At 42.1% G+C, this 20,169-nt stretch overlaps 1 protein-coding gene across 6 annotated transcripts in view; it reads right to left on the reverse strand.

Annotated features, from left to right (window-relative positions):
* LOC110981061 (casein kinase I-like) overlaps window positions 1–20,169 on the reverse strand; it is a 67,844-nt gene that overhangs the window by 17,975 nt on the left and 29,700 nt on the right. For all 6 annotated transcript variants that reach the window (XM_022238261.2, XM_022238251.2, XM_022238282.2 and 3 more), the window contains 2 exons: window positions 8,484–8,632; window positions 1,307–1,541 (listed from right to left, as the gene is read on the reverse strand). In XM_022238261.2, the coding sequence (XP_022093953.1) occupies window positions 1,307–1,541; window positions 8,484–8,632 (384 nt within the window). The remainder of the gene's footprint in view (window positions 1–1,306; window positions 1,542–8,483; window positions 8,633–20,169) is intronic.

The raw sequence follows: 20,169 nt of genomic DNA on the forward strand, positions 1-20,169 counted from the left end.
CCCCGCCACATCTGATCAAATTATACTGACAGGAACTCGAGCTATATGATCGGATAATCTTCCCCCAGTGAACTCAACCAAATCAAAAAGAAAAAAAAGGAGGGAGGAGGGGACAGTGTGCATGTCTTAGGTCTGAATTTGTCGTTATTGTCGTCAATGAAGAGCCATCCGGCCTCGAATGCTCTCTTTATATTGATTGGATGCTCTCGCGGGGCTCCCTTGATAATTAAAATTAAAATATAAAACGTATTGACACAGATATACACATGTATGTCATGGGTGGGTGTACTGTTCATCAAACCCTTGGTGTAGTACTTTTGCCTGCGGCATGAGGATCTGGACATTTCCTGAATGGCTACTGATTAAAAAAAAAAAAAGAGTTCTTCTTTCTGTCCAGTTTTCATATTTAGTAGTTTTGTGGGTAAATGGTTATGCAAAATGTGTATCTAATAGATTTCCTCCAAGGCATCACTTGAGACAGTGGAATTGATAGCAAAATCTGCACAACTGAGATAAACAAGATTCCCAGGGTCAGCCCTGAAATAACATGACCCCATAACTGCGCCCCTTTATACACATGTACATGTAGCTGCACACGCATATTGGGTATCTTGGTGGAAAAAGGTGCCGGCAAGTGAAAGGGCATTGCAGTTGACCTCAGCAGTGAGTGCCTCAGCTGGAAAAATTATCCAAGTTACACAGTTATGGCTACTTTAGTTATCCCTTACGAGTGCTGCCATGGCAACACTGCATCCTTCCAGTTTGATTGATCTCTATGATGAGATCTATCAGATTCTGTTGCTGAGTAATCTCGGCCAGACTGTGTGGGTCTGACCACACTGAGCAAAAGTCGTTTTCTTCCAGCTGTTTCTCTGGGCAATCTTCAATGCTGATTGGTTGGCTCCTGGCAACTGCCAGGTGACATTATCCAGTGTAGCACCAAACCAATTGCTTCTGAACACTTTGCAGTCTTGTGGCGTTACGTATACTGTTCAACTTCCATGCCAAATGTGTAAAATGCACCTGTTAAGATGGTCATGTGGATTTTGGTTGTCAAGTTTACATAAGGATATAACTTCAAAACCACAATTTATGAACAGATTCTTGGAATACGATTGAAAATGCCATGTTCGTAAATAGAAGTCTGTTGGACTATGATTACATGTAACTTGTACATGTAATTAGACTAGTGAGGTCCCAGATTTTGACAATACCCCAAAGGTGTTAGTGGTGGCCGAAAGGTGCATGGGCAAGAGGAGAGGGGTAAACGAGTAGGTAAAAAGTTGAAAAGCCCAAAGTGTCTGACCTTTTCCCAGGTGGGTGTTGATGCTCATGTAGCGCGCTGTGCCGGTCAGGCTCTTGTGCTCCCGGTAGGGAATGTGCTTGTTGGTTTCGGGGTCGATGTACTCCTTGGCTAGGCCAAAGTCGATGATGTGAATGGTGTTCTGGCTCTTGCTGGACTGCCGGCCAATCAGAAAGTTCTCCGGTTTGATGTCACGGTAGATCAAGTGCTTACTATGTACATACTCTATTCTGTGAAGCTAGAAAGTAAAAGAGAGGGAAAAACATGAAGAGAAATTTCTAATGAAGAGGAATAGCTACATGTGATGTGGTCATCAGGGACTGAAAAATAAGTAGGCATTGTGAATGATATGATGGGCAGAACCAAAAAAAAAAAAGAAAGGAAAATAATACCCATCAGAATTCACGTCAATTCTACATGAGTATAATGTTCAAGTTCACTACCAGTTGCTGGCAGAAGAAAGTTTAATGCGATGAGAATATTATTCTTGGTCTCAAAAAACCCAACAATTTGACACAACACTGAAAAATAAACAACAGTAGAGAGCTGACCTGGGGCTAAGGGATAACGACCACCTTAAATAACTTTTATCTTAATGGTGCAACTGCTGACATCTTTGGCAGAACTTCATTTCCCTGGGCCCAATTCATGTGGACAGTAATCGCTTAGCAGGACGCATTACTGTGTCACAGAGGAATGCACACATTCACAGTGTCAATCTCTAGTCCCTGGTGAAGCAATTTGACAGAGCTGAGACTTAAGTGCAAAGCCACTGACGACTACACTGCACACAAGCACGAGTTGTTGAAAACAAGATGCTGAAGTGAGGAAAAATACTTGAGTGGCTCACGTGATTCATCGTACTGCAAAAACACAATGGAGGGTATGCCCTCCTGTTTCAACCCAGCAAAGGTAATCACTCCTGGCAAATATCATTCCTTGTACGTGCTTGAACATTTTGTTCACCTGCCCAAAAGAAAGACATATTGTTTGGCACTGGTTTAACAGCTCATTTTATGCTAACAGAGCCTGGGTCTATATCAAGGAGACAGTCAAGCAGTAAGCCCAGCAAAACCTGCTCAACTCTGTGGCACAGACTTGCTTAAAAATCCAAGACTTTACATTAGAAGTCTCCGCATGCTCAATAATAGCATGTGCACACCATGAAATAGATCTCAAGCAGTGGCATAATTTCCTGCTATAGGCTACGTTCAGGCACCGTTTTAAATTTGCTAAAAACGGTAGTTACACCCAATTCGGTGTAACTTCTGCACTAAAACGACGTCTAGACGCTTTTAAAGTTACATCGAATCAGTCTTATCTCAGAGATAAAACGGTGACTTAAAACACCTCGGAGGGAGGGTTTAGCACTAAACTGAAATGGTTTTAAAATTAGTACGGTGTCTAGACGGTTTTAGCTAAAATGCATCCAGTTTTAGCCATCACAGTGACCTAGAGTTACGTAACAAGCTTCCTCTGGTGCACTTTCTTGTAAACAACGAGTTGTATGTAACCGCATGTGTGTGCTGACAACGCCATTTTGTTTTTCATGCTGCTGATAAGCGTTTTCCTGGGTGACGATCTTTTTGCATCGCAACTACAACATGAACAAGAGTATCCCGAGAGAGCGCCATGTTGATGCATGACAAGTAACTTTGCGCGCCCCACGCCAGTTGTCACGAAACCCTCTATTATTTCAAGCCCTATATTCCCAGTGAAGTGTGTGCTACCGCGAGTTATAGTGGAGATTGTTAGTCACTACTTCCGCTCATGCAGGAACAGCTGTAATGAGTCCCACTCATGTGTCGGCGGCGGCCAATCACAACACAATGACCGGATGATCCCAGGGTGCTCTTTACACACAAGGCTTGCGCTTGGAGCTGGCCACACAGCAGATACGTATCACTACACGCACGTACTGCACATGCGCGCAAGTACAGTAGATTCAGTTGCGTGCATTACAGAGCTCCAGTACTGTTCAGTGTCCTGGCCATGGCATGCAAAACGCGCCGTGTGTGTGTGCATGCATGTGAGCCTGCTGCACTCGGTGACATCGCAAAAAAATTGTACCCATGTTGTCGTTCCACGACAGGGGTAAACTGAAGTAAAGAAGCTCAGATATTTTTTCATGGCAAGAACAGAAATGAGCGGGTGTTAGTACTTGCGCTTTTCTTTATCATTTAGGGCTGCATTTATGAGACAAACGGGTGCTTTTTAGCTACCTACACCCACTAATTTGGAGCCCTGCAAATATCCAAACTTCAGTTTTTTTTATTCTTCTTGCCAAGCCCTGAAACTAGAGCAGAAGACTACATGTAATGTAAGCGTACACTAAATACACCTGCCCCTGGGTGTCATTGCACAGGTACCAGTAGCACTTGGCCAGTGAGCTGCCTGGGAATGTTTTTGATGGATAGGGCTAACCATCTGCTCAAATTATCTTTTTCCTATTGGTGCATGTCCTTTTACTTCTAATAATGATCCAGTTTTGAGTGAATATTGCCAAAGGCCCCTTAATCCTACTACCGCTACCTCCATCAGCACTTTTTGAAAAAAAAAAATCCTCAGTCTTCTAAATTCTTCCACCATACAGGGAATCAGTGGTACACTCTTTCGTTAATCTTGAACTTCCAAGGCCCGTCTTACCATGTTTACAATGACTACAACTCAGTTCTACCGGTAACTTTCTGAATCTTACAAAACCCTTCATACATTTGTGTATTTTCAAGGAGGGGGGGGTTGGGATTTAAGACAAACTGCAATCTCTTTCTGCTCTTCAATTCAACCCGTCCTGTTTTCAGAAATCTGCAACAGGCTCTGTCCACAATGAGCAGTCTGTGGCACCTTTATCTACATACAAGTACACTGTACATGTATGATACAGCCCCTTTAATCTGTCCCCTTACAGGTGTCTGCCTTGTACTGCCAGGCACAATCCATGTACATGTACATCAGTTAAGCAAATAATTGGCCCAAGAGTGTTTAATTGTGCTTAATTAATGTCCCCAGGTCCAGCCAGATGAAGGCAGTTTCATTTTCCCAGGGTGGTGGCATTGATTAGGTTTTACTGCATCATGTCACAGGTGCATCGTTTCTGCTGACCAATTTCATCATGGACCAATTTTGCTCAGCAGGTTTGTTTACATGAAGCTGTGTAATGCATTCCATCCTCTTCTGCCACGTGAAGTACTATGGTGTGGTGTACATGTACATGGACTTGCTAAGCGCAGCATCTACACCTACACATTTGCATGGTGTATTATGTACCGTCCCCTGTGTATACGTACATTCTGACACTTTCAGTGCATGTATTAACGTGAAATGATCACAGTTGAAAGATCTACAGTATGCAGATGACATAAACACACATGTACCAGTACGTGAGTGTTGTGCGGACTGAGTATTTGGCATGGGTATGTTTAAATGACTGATGTGAAGGACAATGTCTCCCAATTTCTTTCTGTTCTGAGAAAGTATCAAAATTCTGCAGCTGGTTTAGGATTAAGGAAGGGAATCTCTATGTAATATGATTCACGGTTAGTGGAACTTTCACATGCGGTTGAAGTGTTTGGCCAACATGCAGCTGCATGCAAGTACATGTAGGAGATGCAGCGTTGACAGCTTTTTGACTTGGCTGCGTATTTAGAATGGTATTGGAAAATGCATCCACCGGTACATGTCAATGTACATTATGAATTAACTTCCTGACTTGGGATCAGGCACTCAACTGTGTCTCATGTGGATGGCAGATGGTGTCAATAAACATGCACAAGGTACAGTCATTCAGATTTGAGGTCCATATAAAAACCAAGTATTTAACAGATTTAAATATGTTTTTTTTCTCATCTACTAAAGTAAAAGTACAGAGTACACATGTTGAGTGGATCATTTGTTGTTGTTCTGATTAAACACATTGGAAAATGTATTTAACAGACGACAAATTTATTTTTTTGATTAAAAAATTTCAAGGCACTGGTACATGTAGCACATGTAGAATGGACAATTTGTCATTTGTGCACAAGTTTTGTTTGAAGCGACATACATGTAATTCCTGAAAAAATTAAGATGAGTACTGAACAATTTGTGGTGAATGCTCGGAACGTTTATTTTACATTTCAAGAAAAATGCACTTTTTATAAATTTCTGGGTCTCGTAACTCAATTCAAAGTTGCCATGCCACATCTTGAAATACACTGTGCACTTAGGCTTGTGTAGACAGTATCATCACATGGTAAAACTTGAATACGTCTGCTTGGTGGCAATGCTACTGGTACTACGTTGTTCCCTTCCCCGCAGTTGATCCGTTTTTTGAGTCTGCACAGTTCTGAGAGAATTTGTGGCAATGCTACTACGTGGCAGTTGATCCCTTTTTTGAGTCTGTACAGTTCTGAGAGAATTTGTGGCAATGCTACTACGTGGCAGTTAATCCCTTTTTTGAGTCTGCACAGTTCTGAGAGAATTTGTGGCAATGCTACTACGTGGCAGTTGATCCCTTTTTTGAGTCTGCACAGTTCTGAGAGAATTTGTGGCAATGCTACTACGTGGCAGTTGATCCCTTTTTTGAGTCTGTACAGTTCTGAGAGAATTTGTGGCAATGCTACTACGTGGCAGTTGATCCCTTTTTGAGTCTGTACAGTTCTGAGAGAATTTGTGGCAATGCTACTACGTGGCAGTTGATCCCTTTTTTGAGTCTGTACAGTTCTGAGAGAATTTGTGGCAATGCTACTACGTGGCAGTTGATCCCTTTTTTGAGTCTGTACAGTTCTGAGAGAATTTGTGGCAATGCTTCTACGTGGCAGTTGATCCCTTTTTGAGTCTGTACAGTTCTGAGAGAATTTGTGGCAATGCTACTACTTGACAGTTAATCCCTTTTTGAGTCTGCACAGTTCTGAGAGAATTTGTGGCAATGCTACTATGTGGCAGTTGATCCCTTTTTGAGTCTGTACAGTTCTGAGAGAATTTGTGGCAATGCTACTACGTGGCAGTTGATCCCTTTTTTGAGTCTGTACAGTTCTGAGAGAATTTGTGGCAATGCTACTACGTGGCAGTTGATCCCTTTTTTGAGTCTGTACAGTTCTGAGAGAATTTGTGGCAATGCTACAACATGGCAGTTGATCCCTTTTTTGAGTCTGTACAGTTCTGAGAGAATTTGTGGCAATGCTATTACATGGCAGTTGATCCCTTTTTGAGTCTGTACAGCTCTGAGAGAAACCGTCTCAGTGAGCAGAGTGTACTGCCCTTAACAGTGAGGGTCAGTCAGGTCTTGTGAGAAGTATACAAACATGAAAGACGACCTCGCATCAACACAAATATGGTACACAATGCAACAAAGCAAGGAACGCAAGCAATCCATTGGTCAATGTACAACAGATGTACTTGTACATGTGCACTGTACATTTCCCATGCACACTGATTCTCAGGAGGGCAATCAGATTCAGCGTACAGATGGTTCGTACACGTTCATGTCTGTGAGCAGCCAGGCAGTACACAGTCCACCCATCAAGTGTCACTACATCCCAGCTGAATGCTGTCATTACGACTGCTATTGCTGCAGATGCGGCCCTTGTGGATATCATTTGTGCCAGTCGGCTGGTCACACCATCTATCATGGATTACATATATCTTAGTTTTTCTTTGAATGGGCTGCCCCCAGATCGGATTTGCCTGGCAAAATAAAAATATCATCTTTCTATGTCCGGCACATGCAATATAACAAATGAAATATCATCCTGTACGCTAACTTAATGGGATTTTTTTCTCTCGAGTAATAATTATTTGGCCTCTTTATGACCTGAGGCCATACTGGGAACACACAAATTAACAGCCGAAGTTATAAAATTAGAAACTTTACCACAAACCAGTTAAATGGAAAAATTATGTTATATGTACATGTACCAGAAGGCCTACCAGTACATGTACATTCTCAAAACAAGCACGTATCTAACCAACGGTGAAAACAAGAATACCACGAATAAGTATGCCATCAGTAACTTTTTGAGGGCGACACCTAGAATAGGACTGTCTGAGCCACCTTATCTCTTGTCCCTTCCCTCTTTTTGTCAACATTACCCCTCCCTAATCCACGCTTGTATTATTTACAGTATGCTATGTACATTGCTTGTACTGTACATGTAAGTACAACTATACAAGTAGCTGAAGTGCTAAGCAAACGCCAACTGAGTACATGTACCAGTCAGGGAAAGTACCCTGTTTGACCACATGAACATGTGCATGAGCAACAGTTTGCTGTGCTTTACACATTGTGTAAGGTACACTGCAGCTCCTTCAAATTTATGAGAAGCAACAAAAGTAGGCCTTACATGTACCGGTACATGGACATGTACATGTTGAAGTACATGTACATGTAAGTTTACCCTGCTCCCAAATGTGTACTAGTGCTGATGTAAAATGTGCATTGCAAGTAGATAATGCAGGGCCTGCTTGTTACTCACAGATCCAGATCTGGATCAGTAATCCCTTGCTGGTTCACTGACACCAGAATCCAACTAAATGGATGGAGCAAACCAGCGTCTGGGACCACTGATCAAGATCCGGATTGGTGTGAAACAAACAGGTCAGTAGTCTTCCGATTGATTCAGCAGTGTAGCAATAGGTTAACCTGAAGAAGCATAAATCAAGCTAGTAGCTAGGAATCAAAACCGCATGTACATGTAAGACTGCTCAGTTGATTCCTATAAACAGGGGTGTGAGTGGCCACTTAAAGTTAAAGCTGAAAGCCGCCAGCAAAAAGCTGAAATAAAAAAAGGTCCCATACTTCTGTACGACCAGGTGTACATGAAAGCTGAAATTCAGGGTCAACATTTACACAAAAAACGCTGAAATCAACTAGCAAGCTGAAATCACAACACCCCTGTATAAAAACAAAACAAAACAAGCAGTCTAATGGATGAAATTGTGGGAAAGAATCGGCACTTGGATGAGAAAATTGGATGAACAGGTTGAGCCTTTGGGGCAAAAACAGATATCAAAAACATGCTGACAGAACCACAGTAACACAGCAGAGATCTAACCAAGGTTAACACAAATTACACGACATTTTCAGCCGGTACTGTTTCCCACAAAGTTTTTTTGGGGGGGGAGGAGATTTCTGAAAGTCTACAGCTGCAAAGATTTACACAACTGGCCCAGCGTTTGAAAATCAAGCCTTGTCTGTACTCACCAGCTGGATGGCTATAAGGAGGACTGTCTTTAACGAGAATTGCCTATCGCAGATGTCAAAGAGATCCTCCAGACTGGGTCCCATCAGCTCCATGACCATTGCATTGTATTTGCCGCAGGGCCCAAAGTAGTAGACTTGCGGTATTCCTTCTGTAACAGTCAACAAAAAAGAAAACAAAAAAATAAGGTGAACAATTGTGACGAGAAAACCCCTCCCCTCCAAAGACGAGCCTTCGTGATGCATTTTCTTAATCAGAGGTGTTTCACATGACGTGACAGAACGCACATGTACATGTACAACAGGCTCTCTGTTTGGAAATGAGGCCATCTGACGAGTCCAAAGGCACATGTACATGTACACATGAGACACGACTGACAGTTTCTATTGGTAGTATTAATTTCCACGGTAAAAGATTAGTTCTCAGTCCTGAAACTTAAACCTTGTTCAAGCATCTGAGCGAACTCATTCCGTAAGACTGGGCCACTAAGGTTTCAAACTGTTTTATGAACATGTACATGAAGAAGCAGGCACAGAGATGGAAGTCCTACCAGGCAGCTCTACTTGTAAGTGAGGGGCGTGGGGCCTGCTGAGGGCCTCGCAAGTTTTGGGGGTGAAAACACTGTCTGGTACGATCAAAACCTTTCTTTGCATCCGCATAAAGAACCCCTAAAGAGACATTTCTTTTAAATTTCAATTCAAAGCTGTGCAATGTCGAAACTTGCACTTACCCTTCAAAAGTTCCAGTAATGCATTACAAATAACTGTTTACAGTCAAACGCTGGTAAGAGCAGCACTATTATTCCATGTCATGCTTATAACAAGGACAATTTTATGTCCCAAGTCTTTGCTTTCCTTTGTTTTCTGTTACTGACAATGTGAGGCACCTGTTTGACAAGGTAATTTGTGAAGTCCCCAGGGATGTTGTCATAACAGTTTTCCACTACATGTACATATATATCCAGGTACATACATGTACAATAAATGGCATACATGTGCATGTACATGTACATGTATATGTTCCAGTACAAGTACTCTTCATATTTAACATTAAAAAAGAACTGGACACAATTAGAACCATGGAGTGAGAAAACAAGCAACTCACACCAGCTAAAAAGACTAGATTTAACGTTACAAGTACAGTATCCATGTACGTCTGTCAAAAGGACTTAGCAGTGAAATGAATGTTTTCCTATGCTCCCGTATGTTGTACAAATGTTTCCTGGGCATGTAAAAAGGTACATTTTACTGTTTTCAATTGTCCATGATTTACACCCGCCTTAATGGCTGGCATGAATTCAACAACACCAAGGGTTTTAATCCAGGACAGGATTACTGCACACAGCTCCCCCCCCCGCCAGTGGCAACCTTTGATGAGATCACAAGCCAATGTACATGTATCTGATCTATTTCTGCACGCCCAGTGTGAATGATTGAGGTCAACATTGACAGATAAAAGAGCACAGTTGTCCAGCCGGGTGGCATCACAAGCCCTCGCTGTCCAGCTCTAGAGTGGCCGCTGCAACCCGGGGAGAATGGCAAGAATTATCGCTACAGCACTACTCTTCGGTGTGAATGTGACCGTTGAGAATCAAGTTTGTAGAAAAATGCCTTATTGTCAATCCGCCTCGAGCTGAATGTACCCCCCCCGTTGGCGAAAGAAAGACAGGTGGTTACAAGCGGGTTCTTGCACGCGTTTTGCATGGACGCAAAGACCATACATGCCGGAATAAATTAGTTATGCGTACTCAGCGTGCTCCGCGTCAAATGCGTATATACTTGCACGCATCATGGCGCGCCTATGTGGTGAGGAAAAAAAAACCCAAGCTCTCTTTTGTTCCGCACGGAGCGGATAAGGTCTGCTCTTTTTATGTCAGCATCCTATTTTGCAAACCAGTAGCTTGTGAAACTATGGCTGGCTGTCAGAAAAAAAAGCACAAAATAACTCACTGTAAGACTTTTAAAGTGACAAACAGAAATCACTACTACTAAATGCTATGAAAATACCGGTACATTTAACAGCCTCTTTAAAAGTAACAGCGTACACATATGTACATGTAAATGTACATTTGAGGTAAAATTTGACACCAACCAAGGATACTTCTGCAAACTTTGACTCTTCAAATAAATAAAAAAAGAGTGCTTTACTGCACAGGCAAAACCTGTTTACGGTACATGTCCCCGCTAAGTGTGACATGTTCATGTTGTCTTTACAATCTTTGGTCTGACATTTGCCTCCAAGAAGAAGCTCTTTCTCAATCATCGGGCAGACATCCATGCACTTATCACCGTGCTCAATTCAATAAAGGTCTGGTCCATCAAACCGTCTTAAATGAGGTGTAGCGTTGGAGAGTATCTGCGAGATGCTTGGGACTAGATGCTGCACATGTGCATGCCAATTAAACACAGTGTCCTTGTATACCTACATGTATCTGTATCATGAAAACAGATGCTTATTATCCTACCGGTATTTAGCTGTAGCCAAGTGCACAAGTACAGACACATTGAAAATCCAATATCAATACATGCAATATACCAAGCTGTTTACCAAATTTGCCGTCATAGTCAACTGTGCACCAACGGCACGGATTTCATGAGGGTCAATGGGATGCATGGATGGCATTTGAAAACCATGATAATGAAATCAAATCTACATGTACCCCAATTGCTGTCCACGGCTTTTCTTTCGTTTTTTAAAAATAATTTTAAATTCTTTTCATGCCTTCATTCATCTTTCAGCATCTTTGAGAACTTTACATACATGTAACATGTCCACATATTTAGTACATAAACATTTGTGACAGTAAAGTGCAAGTATGATAGCTGGCACATTTCACATGCAATGTGCATGTACAAGCGCCGGTGCCTGCGCCATGCATGTGCATATTACTTCTGAGCAATATTAAAAAATTCATGGCTAAGGTGAGGTGAGACCTGAAACCTGAGTCGACTCAGTGGCCAACATGTTTTGTACAGTGCGTGCATTCCTGAGCGGCAACAGCATCCAGCTTCAGGACGACTCCCGACTACGTACAGTGCATTTCCAAGATCCAGTCATTCGTCAAAGGGTAAACTAACAGACCCAAACTGCAAACTTTGCAATAATTTTACACAAAAAGCTTCAGTTACATGTAGACGTACACGTTAACCCTCCTTTTGCTGTAACGGTCACAGTCAAAAACTCCTTCCCCTTGATTGGCCACAGTACACAGACACGTCAGGGTCATTTGACTTGTATTTTGATTGATACGAATAGGACAACTTTGTCAAGAATCCCTTTTGTACACATGTAGGTGGGTTCACTTAGGTTTATTCAAACACACATGAGGATACTGCTCGTGTTTGTTTTTAACAAGTACACTGTACCAAAAGGAAGAATATTAACCCCTTCGTGCCGGGAGGCGGATAGACACGCCATAAAAATTGAGATCCTCAGCCCGCTTTTCAGCTATTATTCTTGGCCACGCTCGAGCGAACACAGTGAAAGAAGGCAGACCCTGGCTCTTGTATATATGGTAATTGGTCTTTCTGTGTAACCCAGAAATGAAAAGACCGAATTTGCATTATAATCACCAGCTTCACCATAATCCCCACTTTGAAAAGAGGCAACGGGAATGTGGAAGCCGTGAGTATGATGCAAATTCGGTCTTTTCATTTCTGGGTTACAATCTGCCTTTTCACCGTGTAGTTCAAAGCGTGCAGAGCACGCAGGGCCACAAACCGAGAATTTGCGGTTTGGCAGGTGGCCTTCGTGGCCAAGCGGGGCTGGAATTCTTGGAGTCGGCTTTCCGGAAGAAATTCCCGGCGCGAAGGGGTTAGGACAAAAGAATTGACAAGAAGAGAACAGAACGCAACGAAGTTGATAATATCTTGAAGTCAACAACATCTGAAACTTTGTTTCTAGGGCCTAAATCCGGCTCTAGACAACAAAGGAATTATGCAAACAAATATTTACCTGTACATGAACTCTATACTGTTTACTGGTACATGAACATGTACATGTATCTACATGTATCTACATCTAGGGAGTGACCCATAACAAACTGGCATCCCAAGCAGGGGGAAAATAGATAATATTCTCAGTGGTTTCATGACGAGGAAACTAGAAATAAACAAATCCACCTGCCAACCCAATTGGCTCTGGACCAGATGGACTGGTAATGAACACGAGTGACCTTGAGTGCTGGTGGGCTGTTAACAGGGAACACGTGTATTATTTGCTACTGGAAGGGGTTGCGTAATGTTGGCATTGATGTAACTTCATCGGTCATTCTTCATCATACTTTTGTCATCGCTCTTTTTTCATCACTTTTTCTTTATCGATCAAAAGAGATCGATCAATCGATCGATCGATGTAGGGGAACGATTGATCGATGTACATGTAGGGAACATTGATCAATGTAGAAGAATGATTGATCGATGTAGAAGAATGGTCGATTGATATAGGGGTACGATTGATCGATGTAGGGGAACGATCAATTGATGCTGAAGAACGATCGATGTGTTGCCTCCAAGTTTTTGCCTCTTTGGCATTCCATATTCCACAGAAGGGTAAAACCTTGTATGGACCAGACTCAGTCCACACAAGCTTTTTACACCACCTGTAGTACGATATGTGGACCTCTTTCTTCTCAGATCCACTCGAAGACTGCAAGGTTGGCACACCCATACAAAAGCCATGAAAACAGGAAGCAGTCATGTACATGTACCTACCAATTAAAGCAATATACAGGAGCCCATTATAAGTTTCCTGACATTTGCCTAGTATCCTTCATGAATGCATTCAAATGCACCTTATGCGTGTGCACACTCCCTCTCGCCTCCCCACAGAGGAGGGAAAAAAATTTCTCCAGAAGACTTAATTACCGGTACATGTATTTTGAATGTAGAAAATATCTTGAAGTCTACGGATTTTCAAAGTGCATTCACAGCTCATCACTGGCAGTGTACCCTCATCCCTTCCCCAACCTTGAATCAACTGATTCATTAAGGGTTTTGCAATTAAGCAGACACTGCTACCTGCAGCACCAAGAGTTAACATGCCACATCATCCTCAATTAGGCTCATTACTTGGGCGTCGCCAGGATGTCATGTACCGGAATTCCCGCAGATGAATGTACAATGATCGCTATGAAAACAAGCTTTGTGTACATAAGTTACTGGAACACATGTACCAGTCCGCGTAGTTACCGTATATGTAGGCACTGTCTTGAATGTTGGCAAGTTTTACTGCTGCGCAAATACATGCTACCAGTATATGGAGCAAGCATGAAGGCATGCATTCAATGTACCGGTATCATTTGTATGTGATGTGACGTCGTACAGGTAGTCATGACAGTACTCTGCATGCACATCAAAGCCCCACTGATCAGTGTCAACACTGTTATGAAATGGATAGCAATCCTCTCCGACCACTCAATAACGTACATTCATGGTACATGTCTTGTACATGCAGACATGGTGTGTACATGCATGCCATGTTCATATTATGCTACCTCAACCTCCACTGATGAGTGACTGAAGTACGTACGCATTCAACCCATGCCATTTGCCTCCTTTCCTTCAGTGAACAAAATTGACGTGAGAATCTGTTGCAACAGTGTAATCTTTTAAGCAAGATGCCTTAAAAAAAAAACAGACATGTGCAAATGCAAGAACGGTTCAAGACAGATTAGAAGTTATAGAACACTGGCGCTGGAATATTTTTGAAAAGGGGACAGGGAAGGGAGGGGGACAATAGCTGCCGGCTGAAGAACATCTGTACATGAACATCCCTTCTGAGGACGGAGGGTCTAAAAAGGGGTCACTGGATAGGGCAGAAAAAGGCAGAGGAATGCCCTCCTTCAACGGAAAGTCCATAGTTTTGACACAGGTCTGCTCCTGCGATTTTAGACACTGTTAGAAGACATCTACACGTAGTCGAATCCCATAACTATGGTATGACAAGTTAAAGGGGAAATTTCATGTAAAATACAAGCATGGTACGGTGCATGTACATTTCAGATGAAAGCCTTACTATTATAAGTCTCTACATAAATGTAGAAACCCTTTGAAATGAACTGAATTGTACAAGTATTGCTAGACATCCACTTTAACTTTGACAAGCTGCGAATCAAGTTTTTGCCAGATGTTTTGCCCAAGGGAGTCAGCATCATGGTACCACATATCAAATAGATGTAGGAAAAAAGGGGAAAAAAGATCATCGTCATTTCATTCGGTCTCCTCCGCGTCTTACACCCACACATACACAAGGATAAAACACTCGAAAGTGTTCATGACATTTGCTGCACGAATTCTGGATGGTGGTTTTTTGGACAGCATGAAAAGTGAAAATTGATCGTGCATTTTGTTTTTCGGGTGTCAGTTTCCACCACAAATACTCCCTTGGACCGCCCAGACTTCCCCCGTTACACTCTGAACCTGTTTATGTGGTCTGGGTGTACACTGTCATTGGGACGGCAGGGGGAGAAACCTTACACAGCAAACGGAGGCATGCCGAGCCTGGAATTTTGTCCATGGTTGAAAATGCTACATGACGCCAAGCCTGTAGTGCAAGCGCGGTGCCAGGCATATAGATACATATAGAAGTTTGAAATTACATGGAGCTAGACCTCTTACATGCTCCCAATAAAAATTTGGCATTTAACCATCAAACTGCATACATGTACACAAGTAACAGTAGTCTGCAACAACCAATAAAATCAGAAACCTAAGTTAAAAGTTCTTTTACAGCAGGTGAACACAAAAATGTCTGAGTATGAATGAGTCCACATTTTGACGATTTCTGTCCCCCCCCCAAAAAGGAAGAGAACAATGTACCGGTGTCCATGTTGAATTTGAGATTGGTTGTTCAGCCTCTCACAACCCCTTCCCTTCCCTACCCTTTCATAGGCCTGACAGCCATCTTTGAGGGTGGTGCTTTTCTTTCCACAGGTACCAGTACTGGTAGACCAATCAGTGGAGACACCTTAACTGGACTGGCACCATGCACACTCGCACGGGAATTCTTGCGCTTGATGCAATCTTGCATTTGGCAAGTCGCAGCATCCCAACTGAGTACTGCCCAATCAATGTGACAAAACACATCCCCACACATCTGTCGTATGTAAAGGATCTACATGTATACAAAGATCGGATACCATGTGCCCAGTATTGACTGAATTACACCTTCCCTCTAACTTTACATAGAGACTATAGGCCTTTTCACACAAATGATGGAAACACACAGCTGTGATGTTGGGCACAGAGTGTCTGTTGCAAGGGTCACCTGCGATTGCATCGTAAGCTTTCACACGGTACAATGCAGCACGTTAGCCAACACCCCCTCCTTTTGCAGCATTTACATCGGTATCGCTGGCACTACGATACTCCTTGAACAGTGGAATTATAGGGCACCAGTGTTTTTTCCTGACATATATGGGCATACTTTTTTTGCAAGTTTCCACAAACATTTTTCGGACAAATTCGGCGATGATGAAACATAATTCGCCTGTTGGAAGCTGCCCTTGCTATGCACCTGTCCGTCTTCTAGATTTTGTAACTTAATTTCGTGACGATCCTTGGTGTTTTTTGTTGATCGGACTCACGAGTAGACATAGCAGCAACACGCTTTGTTCTGCCAGCTCCTAATAGCCCTGTTACCAGGGCCGAGTGTGAAGCTTTATCCTACATAATGTACGCTTCAGATTATAAACAAAAAACATCAAGTTCAATCACTAAAAATACAGTGAAGAAAATTTTTTCATTTTCAAGGCTCTAAGCGAAATTTTTAAAAAGAGAATGTAAAGTCCAATTTGTTGATAGCACTCTTGGCTCAAGAGGATAAAGCCCGAACTTCTTAGATCTGGTTACAGCCCCACTAACGTATATATACACACTGCACTGATGTTTGCAAGGGACCAGATGGCATCAAGAGTATCGCTTAATTGGTTGGTATATTTTTGGTAACTGCCATTTTGAATGATGGCAGGCCAAGGGCGTACACGAGTAATAGACTTCAACGCACACCGTCCTTGCAAAAATTGCACGCATTACATTCACACGACCAATCCTGGTGATAATCGCAAGGTTTTCGCATCTTTGCAAAATTTTGGAGGACGTCTGGATCTGTGTGAAGATCACACCCCTAGGGCCCCTTACGATTTGGTGACAGGGATACATTTTCACATGGCACTGTATTTGTATCTCTGTAATTGTCGCATCAATGCGATTTCATTGCAAAGGACCCCTTTTTTTCAGCACTCAGGTAGAGGGCCTTAAGGATCAATACATGAAAATAATGTGCATGTATACAGGCCCGAGTGATACCCAAATGCGATGGATTTGAAGGTTGAGAAAAAACACTAGTTGAATCTTGTTTGGCACCTTTTCTCAATACCACCATGTTGCAATGGGGAAGGTGCCACAATCTCGCTCCAAGAAACAGGGATTTTGAGGATCACTCAAATGATTCCAAAATGATACATTTAAGGTACCGTACATGTGTACATGTTCTGCCAGTGTTATCCCATTATGATTTGATTCTACTTTACAAAAAACACTTTGTAACTCACTTTGAAGATCGTAAGTGCATCAGTTACATGTATCAATGTTTAGTTTTGTCCAAAATTTACGTGTAAATAATCTTCGTGTGGACAAAACATACCCAGAATCATTGACTTCTTGCTGTACAACCACTGGCCAAGCTTTATGAAGTTTTATGAAGGCTAGAAAAATCACCAGGTCATTTGTCATGGAAGGAAAGTTTGTATTTGCAACTTGGCTCCGAGATGGCTTCATTCTGAGGTGACTCCACAAATTAATTTACAACTAATGGGGAGGCTGGCCTTCCATTCCTGATACACTAATGTCCATTTGTGGCATTTCTTGGCTCCCCTCCAAATCTACTATAGTTTACCTTAATTGAATTAAGTCTCCTACAAGAATTCAGCATCTGATTGACGATACCTCTTAAGTCATAATGTCTTCATTGCAACTTAGATTTGTGTAATTTTCTCCTATTCATGATTCACCGTGTGCAAATGAATCTCAGGGTATTTCAGCACCTCAGTAATGGTGCATGTAGTCTGTCTTCATAAACATTTAAAGATTTACAGGACTGCTTTCCTACCTGTACATGTATGTTTATTTGAATTTTGTACTAATGACTGGGAGTGTTTCAAAATTACCTACAGTACATGTACATATATTACCCCTGTTCACAGGGCCATGTGTATTAGTACTTGATGTAAAATCATACGGGGCTACATGTGTATTTGACAAGTGATAGCAATGTTGCACAATACACATAGATTCTTGTACTGTACATAGAAGTTTTCTGAGCTGTACAAGCTTAATGAAAGAAAAAACCTTCATTCAAACACATGTACATGTATGTGAAATATGAGCTCTCAATTCTAAAATCTGATATGGACTTCAGGGTACACGCAGATGGCATAATCTGTGTACCTTGCAACGGAATCTGCATTCCGGTAATTGCAGAGTTTGCATGCATACATGTACACTGTATGCGCAGGATAGCTACACACACAGTCTCTGGGGACTGGTGGAAAAAAAAACCACATGCCACCAGCAAGAGGCATCTGCAGATTGTTTTTCCCAAAGGGAGCAAAGAAACTCGCCAACATTAAAACTTCAAGCTGCGTGACTGTGGAAGCCCATGTTATGACACTGGTTCATGTGATACTCCCGGCAGGGGAGGCTGGGACGCTGGGACGGCTCAGCTGACCGCATCAGGTTTCGCGGCTAACATGTTGGTGTACAGACCCCCCCACCAAAAAAAAATGCCATCCGGTTGTTGACGCTGACAACATCGCTTCGGAGACCACATCGTGTTGAGCTTCATATCATCCAATGTGTCCCTTTGGTTTTTGTTTTTTGTCATAAAGTGACAAAATGACTGAGCTCTTATACACGTTAAGGCAAATATGATAAATACATCTGTACACAATGTACGATAATAGGAAAATAATGGTAGAAGTACATGTACATGTACCTTTTTATAAAATAATAGGCATAAATTTGCAGTGTTTCGTACATGTACCCTCTTCTATTCAGGCAGTACATCGCCTACACTGCCTTCTCCCCTGATGATCATGTTGAATGAGCCCGAAGCTGCATTCGCATTTGAATCCCCCCCTCCTCCGATACCAAAAGCTGGATACGCTGTTGATTAAAGTCTAACCCTATTCACCTCCTTCAAGAATCGTGGCCAATGCCAGAGGAGCACCATAATCAAAAAACTTGTTTTGTGTAGAATGTATTAACCACAGGGCTATAGTAAATTAATACGGGTAGAGTACTAACTTCTCAGTCTCTGTGCGGGGAATAATTGACGCCATCCTGGGCGCAGACATTTTGAATCCATGCGTGTGCTTGTAGAACATCAGGTAAAAAGTATAACAAATTACTTTAAATGCAACACATATCGGGTTCCAATCAAATTGGACTGCATTTGCATTGTCCGCGCAGAGAAAAATGAAATGCTCATCTCCTGACTGCACGTTAGGCTTTGTTGACGCATAGTTTTAGAATACAGACACAGATATGCAAATATTCGTACAAAAGCTGTAAAATGTTTTGAGGTTTCCCGTAGGTCTGTGAGAAGACATGGATGCACTCAGCAGGCATCACTTTGTACATGAGTCAGCGCTCACATTTTTTAATGATAGCTCTAGGCCTATAGTATTTACAGTAGCAAGACAGGTGGGCAGCCGAAATGTCTCACACGGCATGTACATGTAAGCTGATTCTGATTTCTTTTCATTTTAATTTCACTGGAATAATGCAGTGACTGAGCCATACTTTAGCTGAGCAGTTACCTGATTAAAATTGGGGCCAAGCAATGGCACTTGTAACTCAGAAATTTCTGCTATTGATATACGCATAGATGTCCTGCATGTACATTTGTACCATGTACAAATGGTGTACACATGTACCGCTCACTTGCCAGCCAGGCATACATGTATACTGGTACATTCAGGACTAAAAACTAGCTGTTTCCGGTGCACACCACTCCAATTAATTAATAAACTCTGTGATGTACATGTACATGTAAATCTCAAAATGCTTCCCCCTGTAGCCCCAATGTCAAAAGCAGCCACTTGTGTCCATTATTCAAACAATTGATGAAAAAATTCTGGGTAGTCAAATCTCTCTACGGTTTCTTCAATACTTGGTCAATTAAATTTTCAGCTCTAAGCTTGTTCGTGGGCAACGTGTTCCCTACTGACTGTAAATATTGGCGATGTAGAGAGCAACTACATGTTCTTGGTCCCCTAGGACTAACCCCCATTCCCAGCCTTGTCGACAGTAATTGTGGGAAAACAGGATGTGGCTGAGAACAGTGAATTATGATGGCATTTGTTTTTTTCATTTTGTTTTTGATTTACATGTAAGTTTTACAGTTTCTTTCGGAAGCACAGCATGTCTGAATAAATAGCTTCAGGGATGCCAGATGACACCTCTCTCACACCAGGGGTGTTTCTCAGAGAACTCAATCGAGCTGGTTTTGTTTATGGGGGATGATCACCCTTGGTGTAAGCGATCTTTTTAATTATGGATGGCTGTTTGTCCGATAACCCTGATGACATCAACGTGATCAGCTTAAGCGTAAGCTAAACTGATGCTGAGAAAGATGGATGTAAACTTAGCCCTTCATATCAGATTTGAACTTATATGTACAATTTCA

The sequence above is a fragment of the Acanthaster planci genome, linkage group LG05, assembly GCF_054643075.1.
Source record: "Acanthaster planci isolate LZ-2023a linkage group LG05, COTS_SCS, whole genome shotgun sequence".
Lineage (NCBI taxonomy): Eukaryota > Metazoa > Echinodermata > Asteroidea > Valvatida > Acanthasteridae > Acanthaster > Acanthaster planci.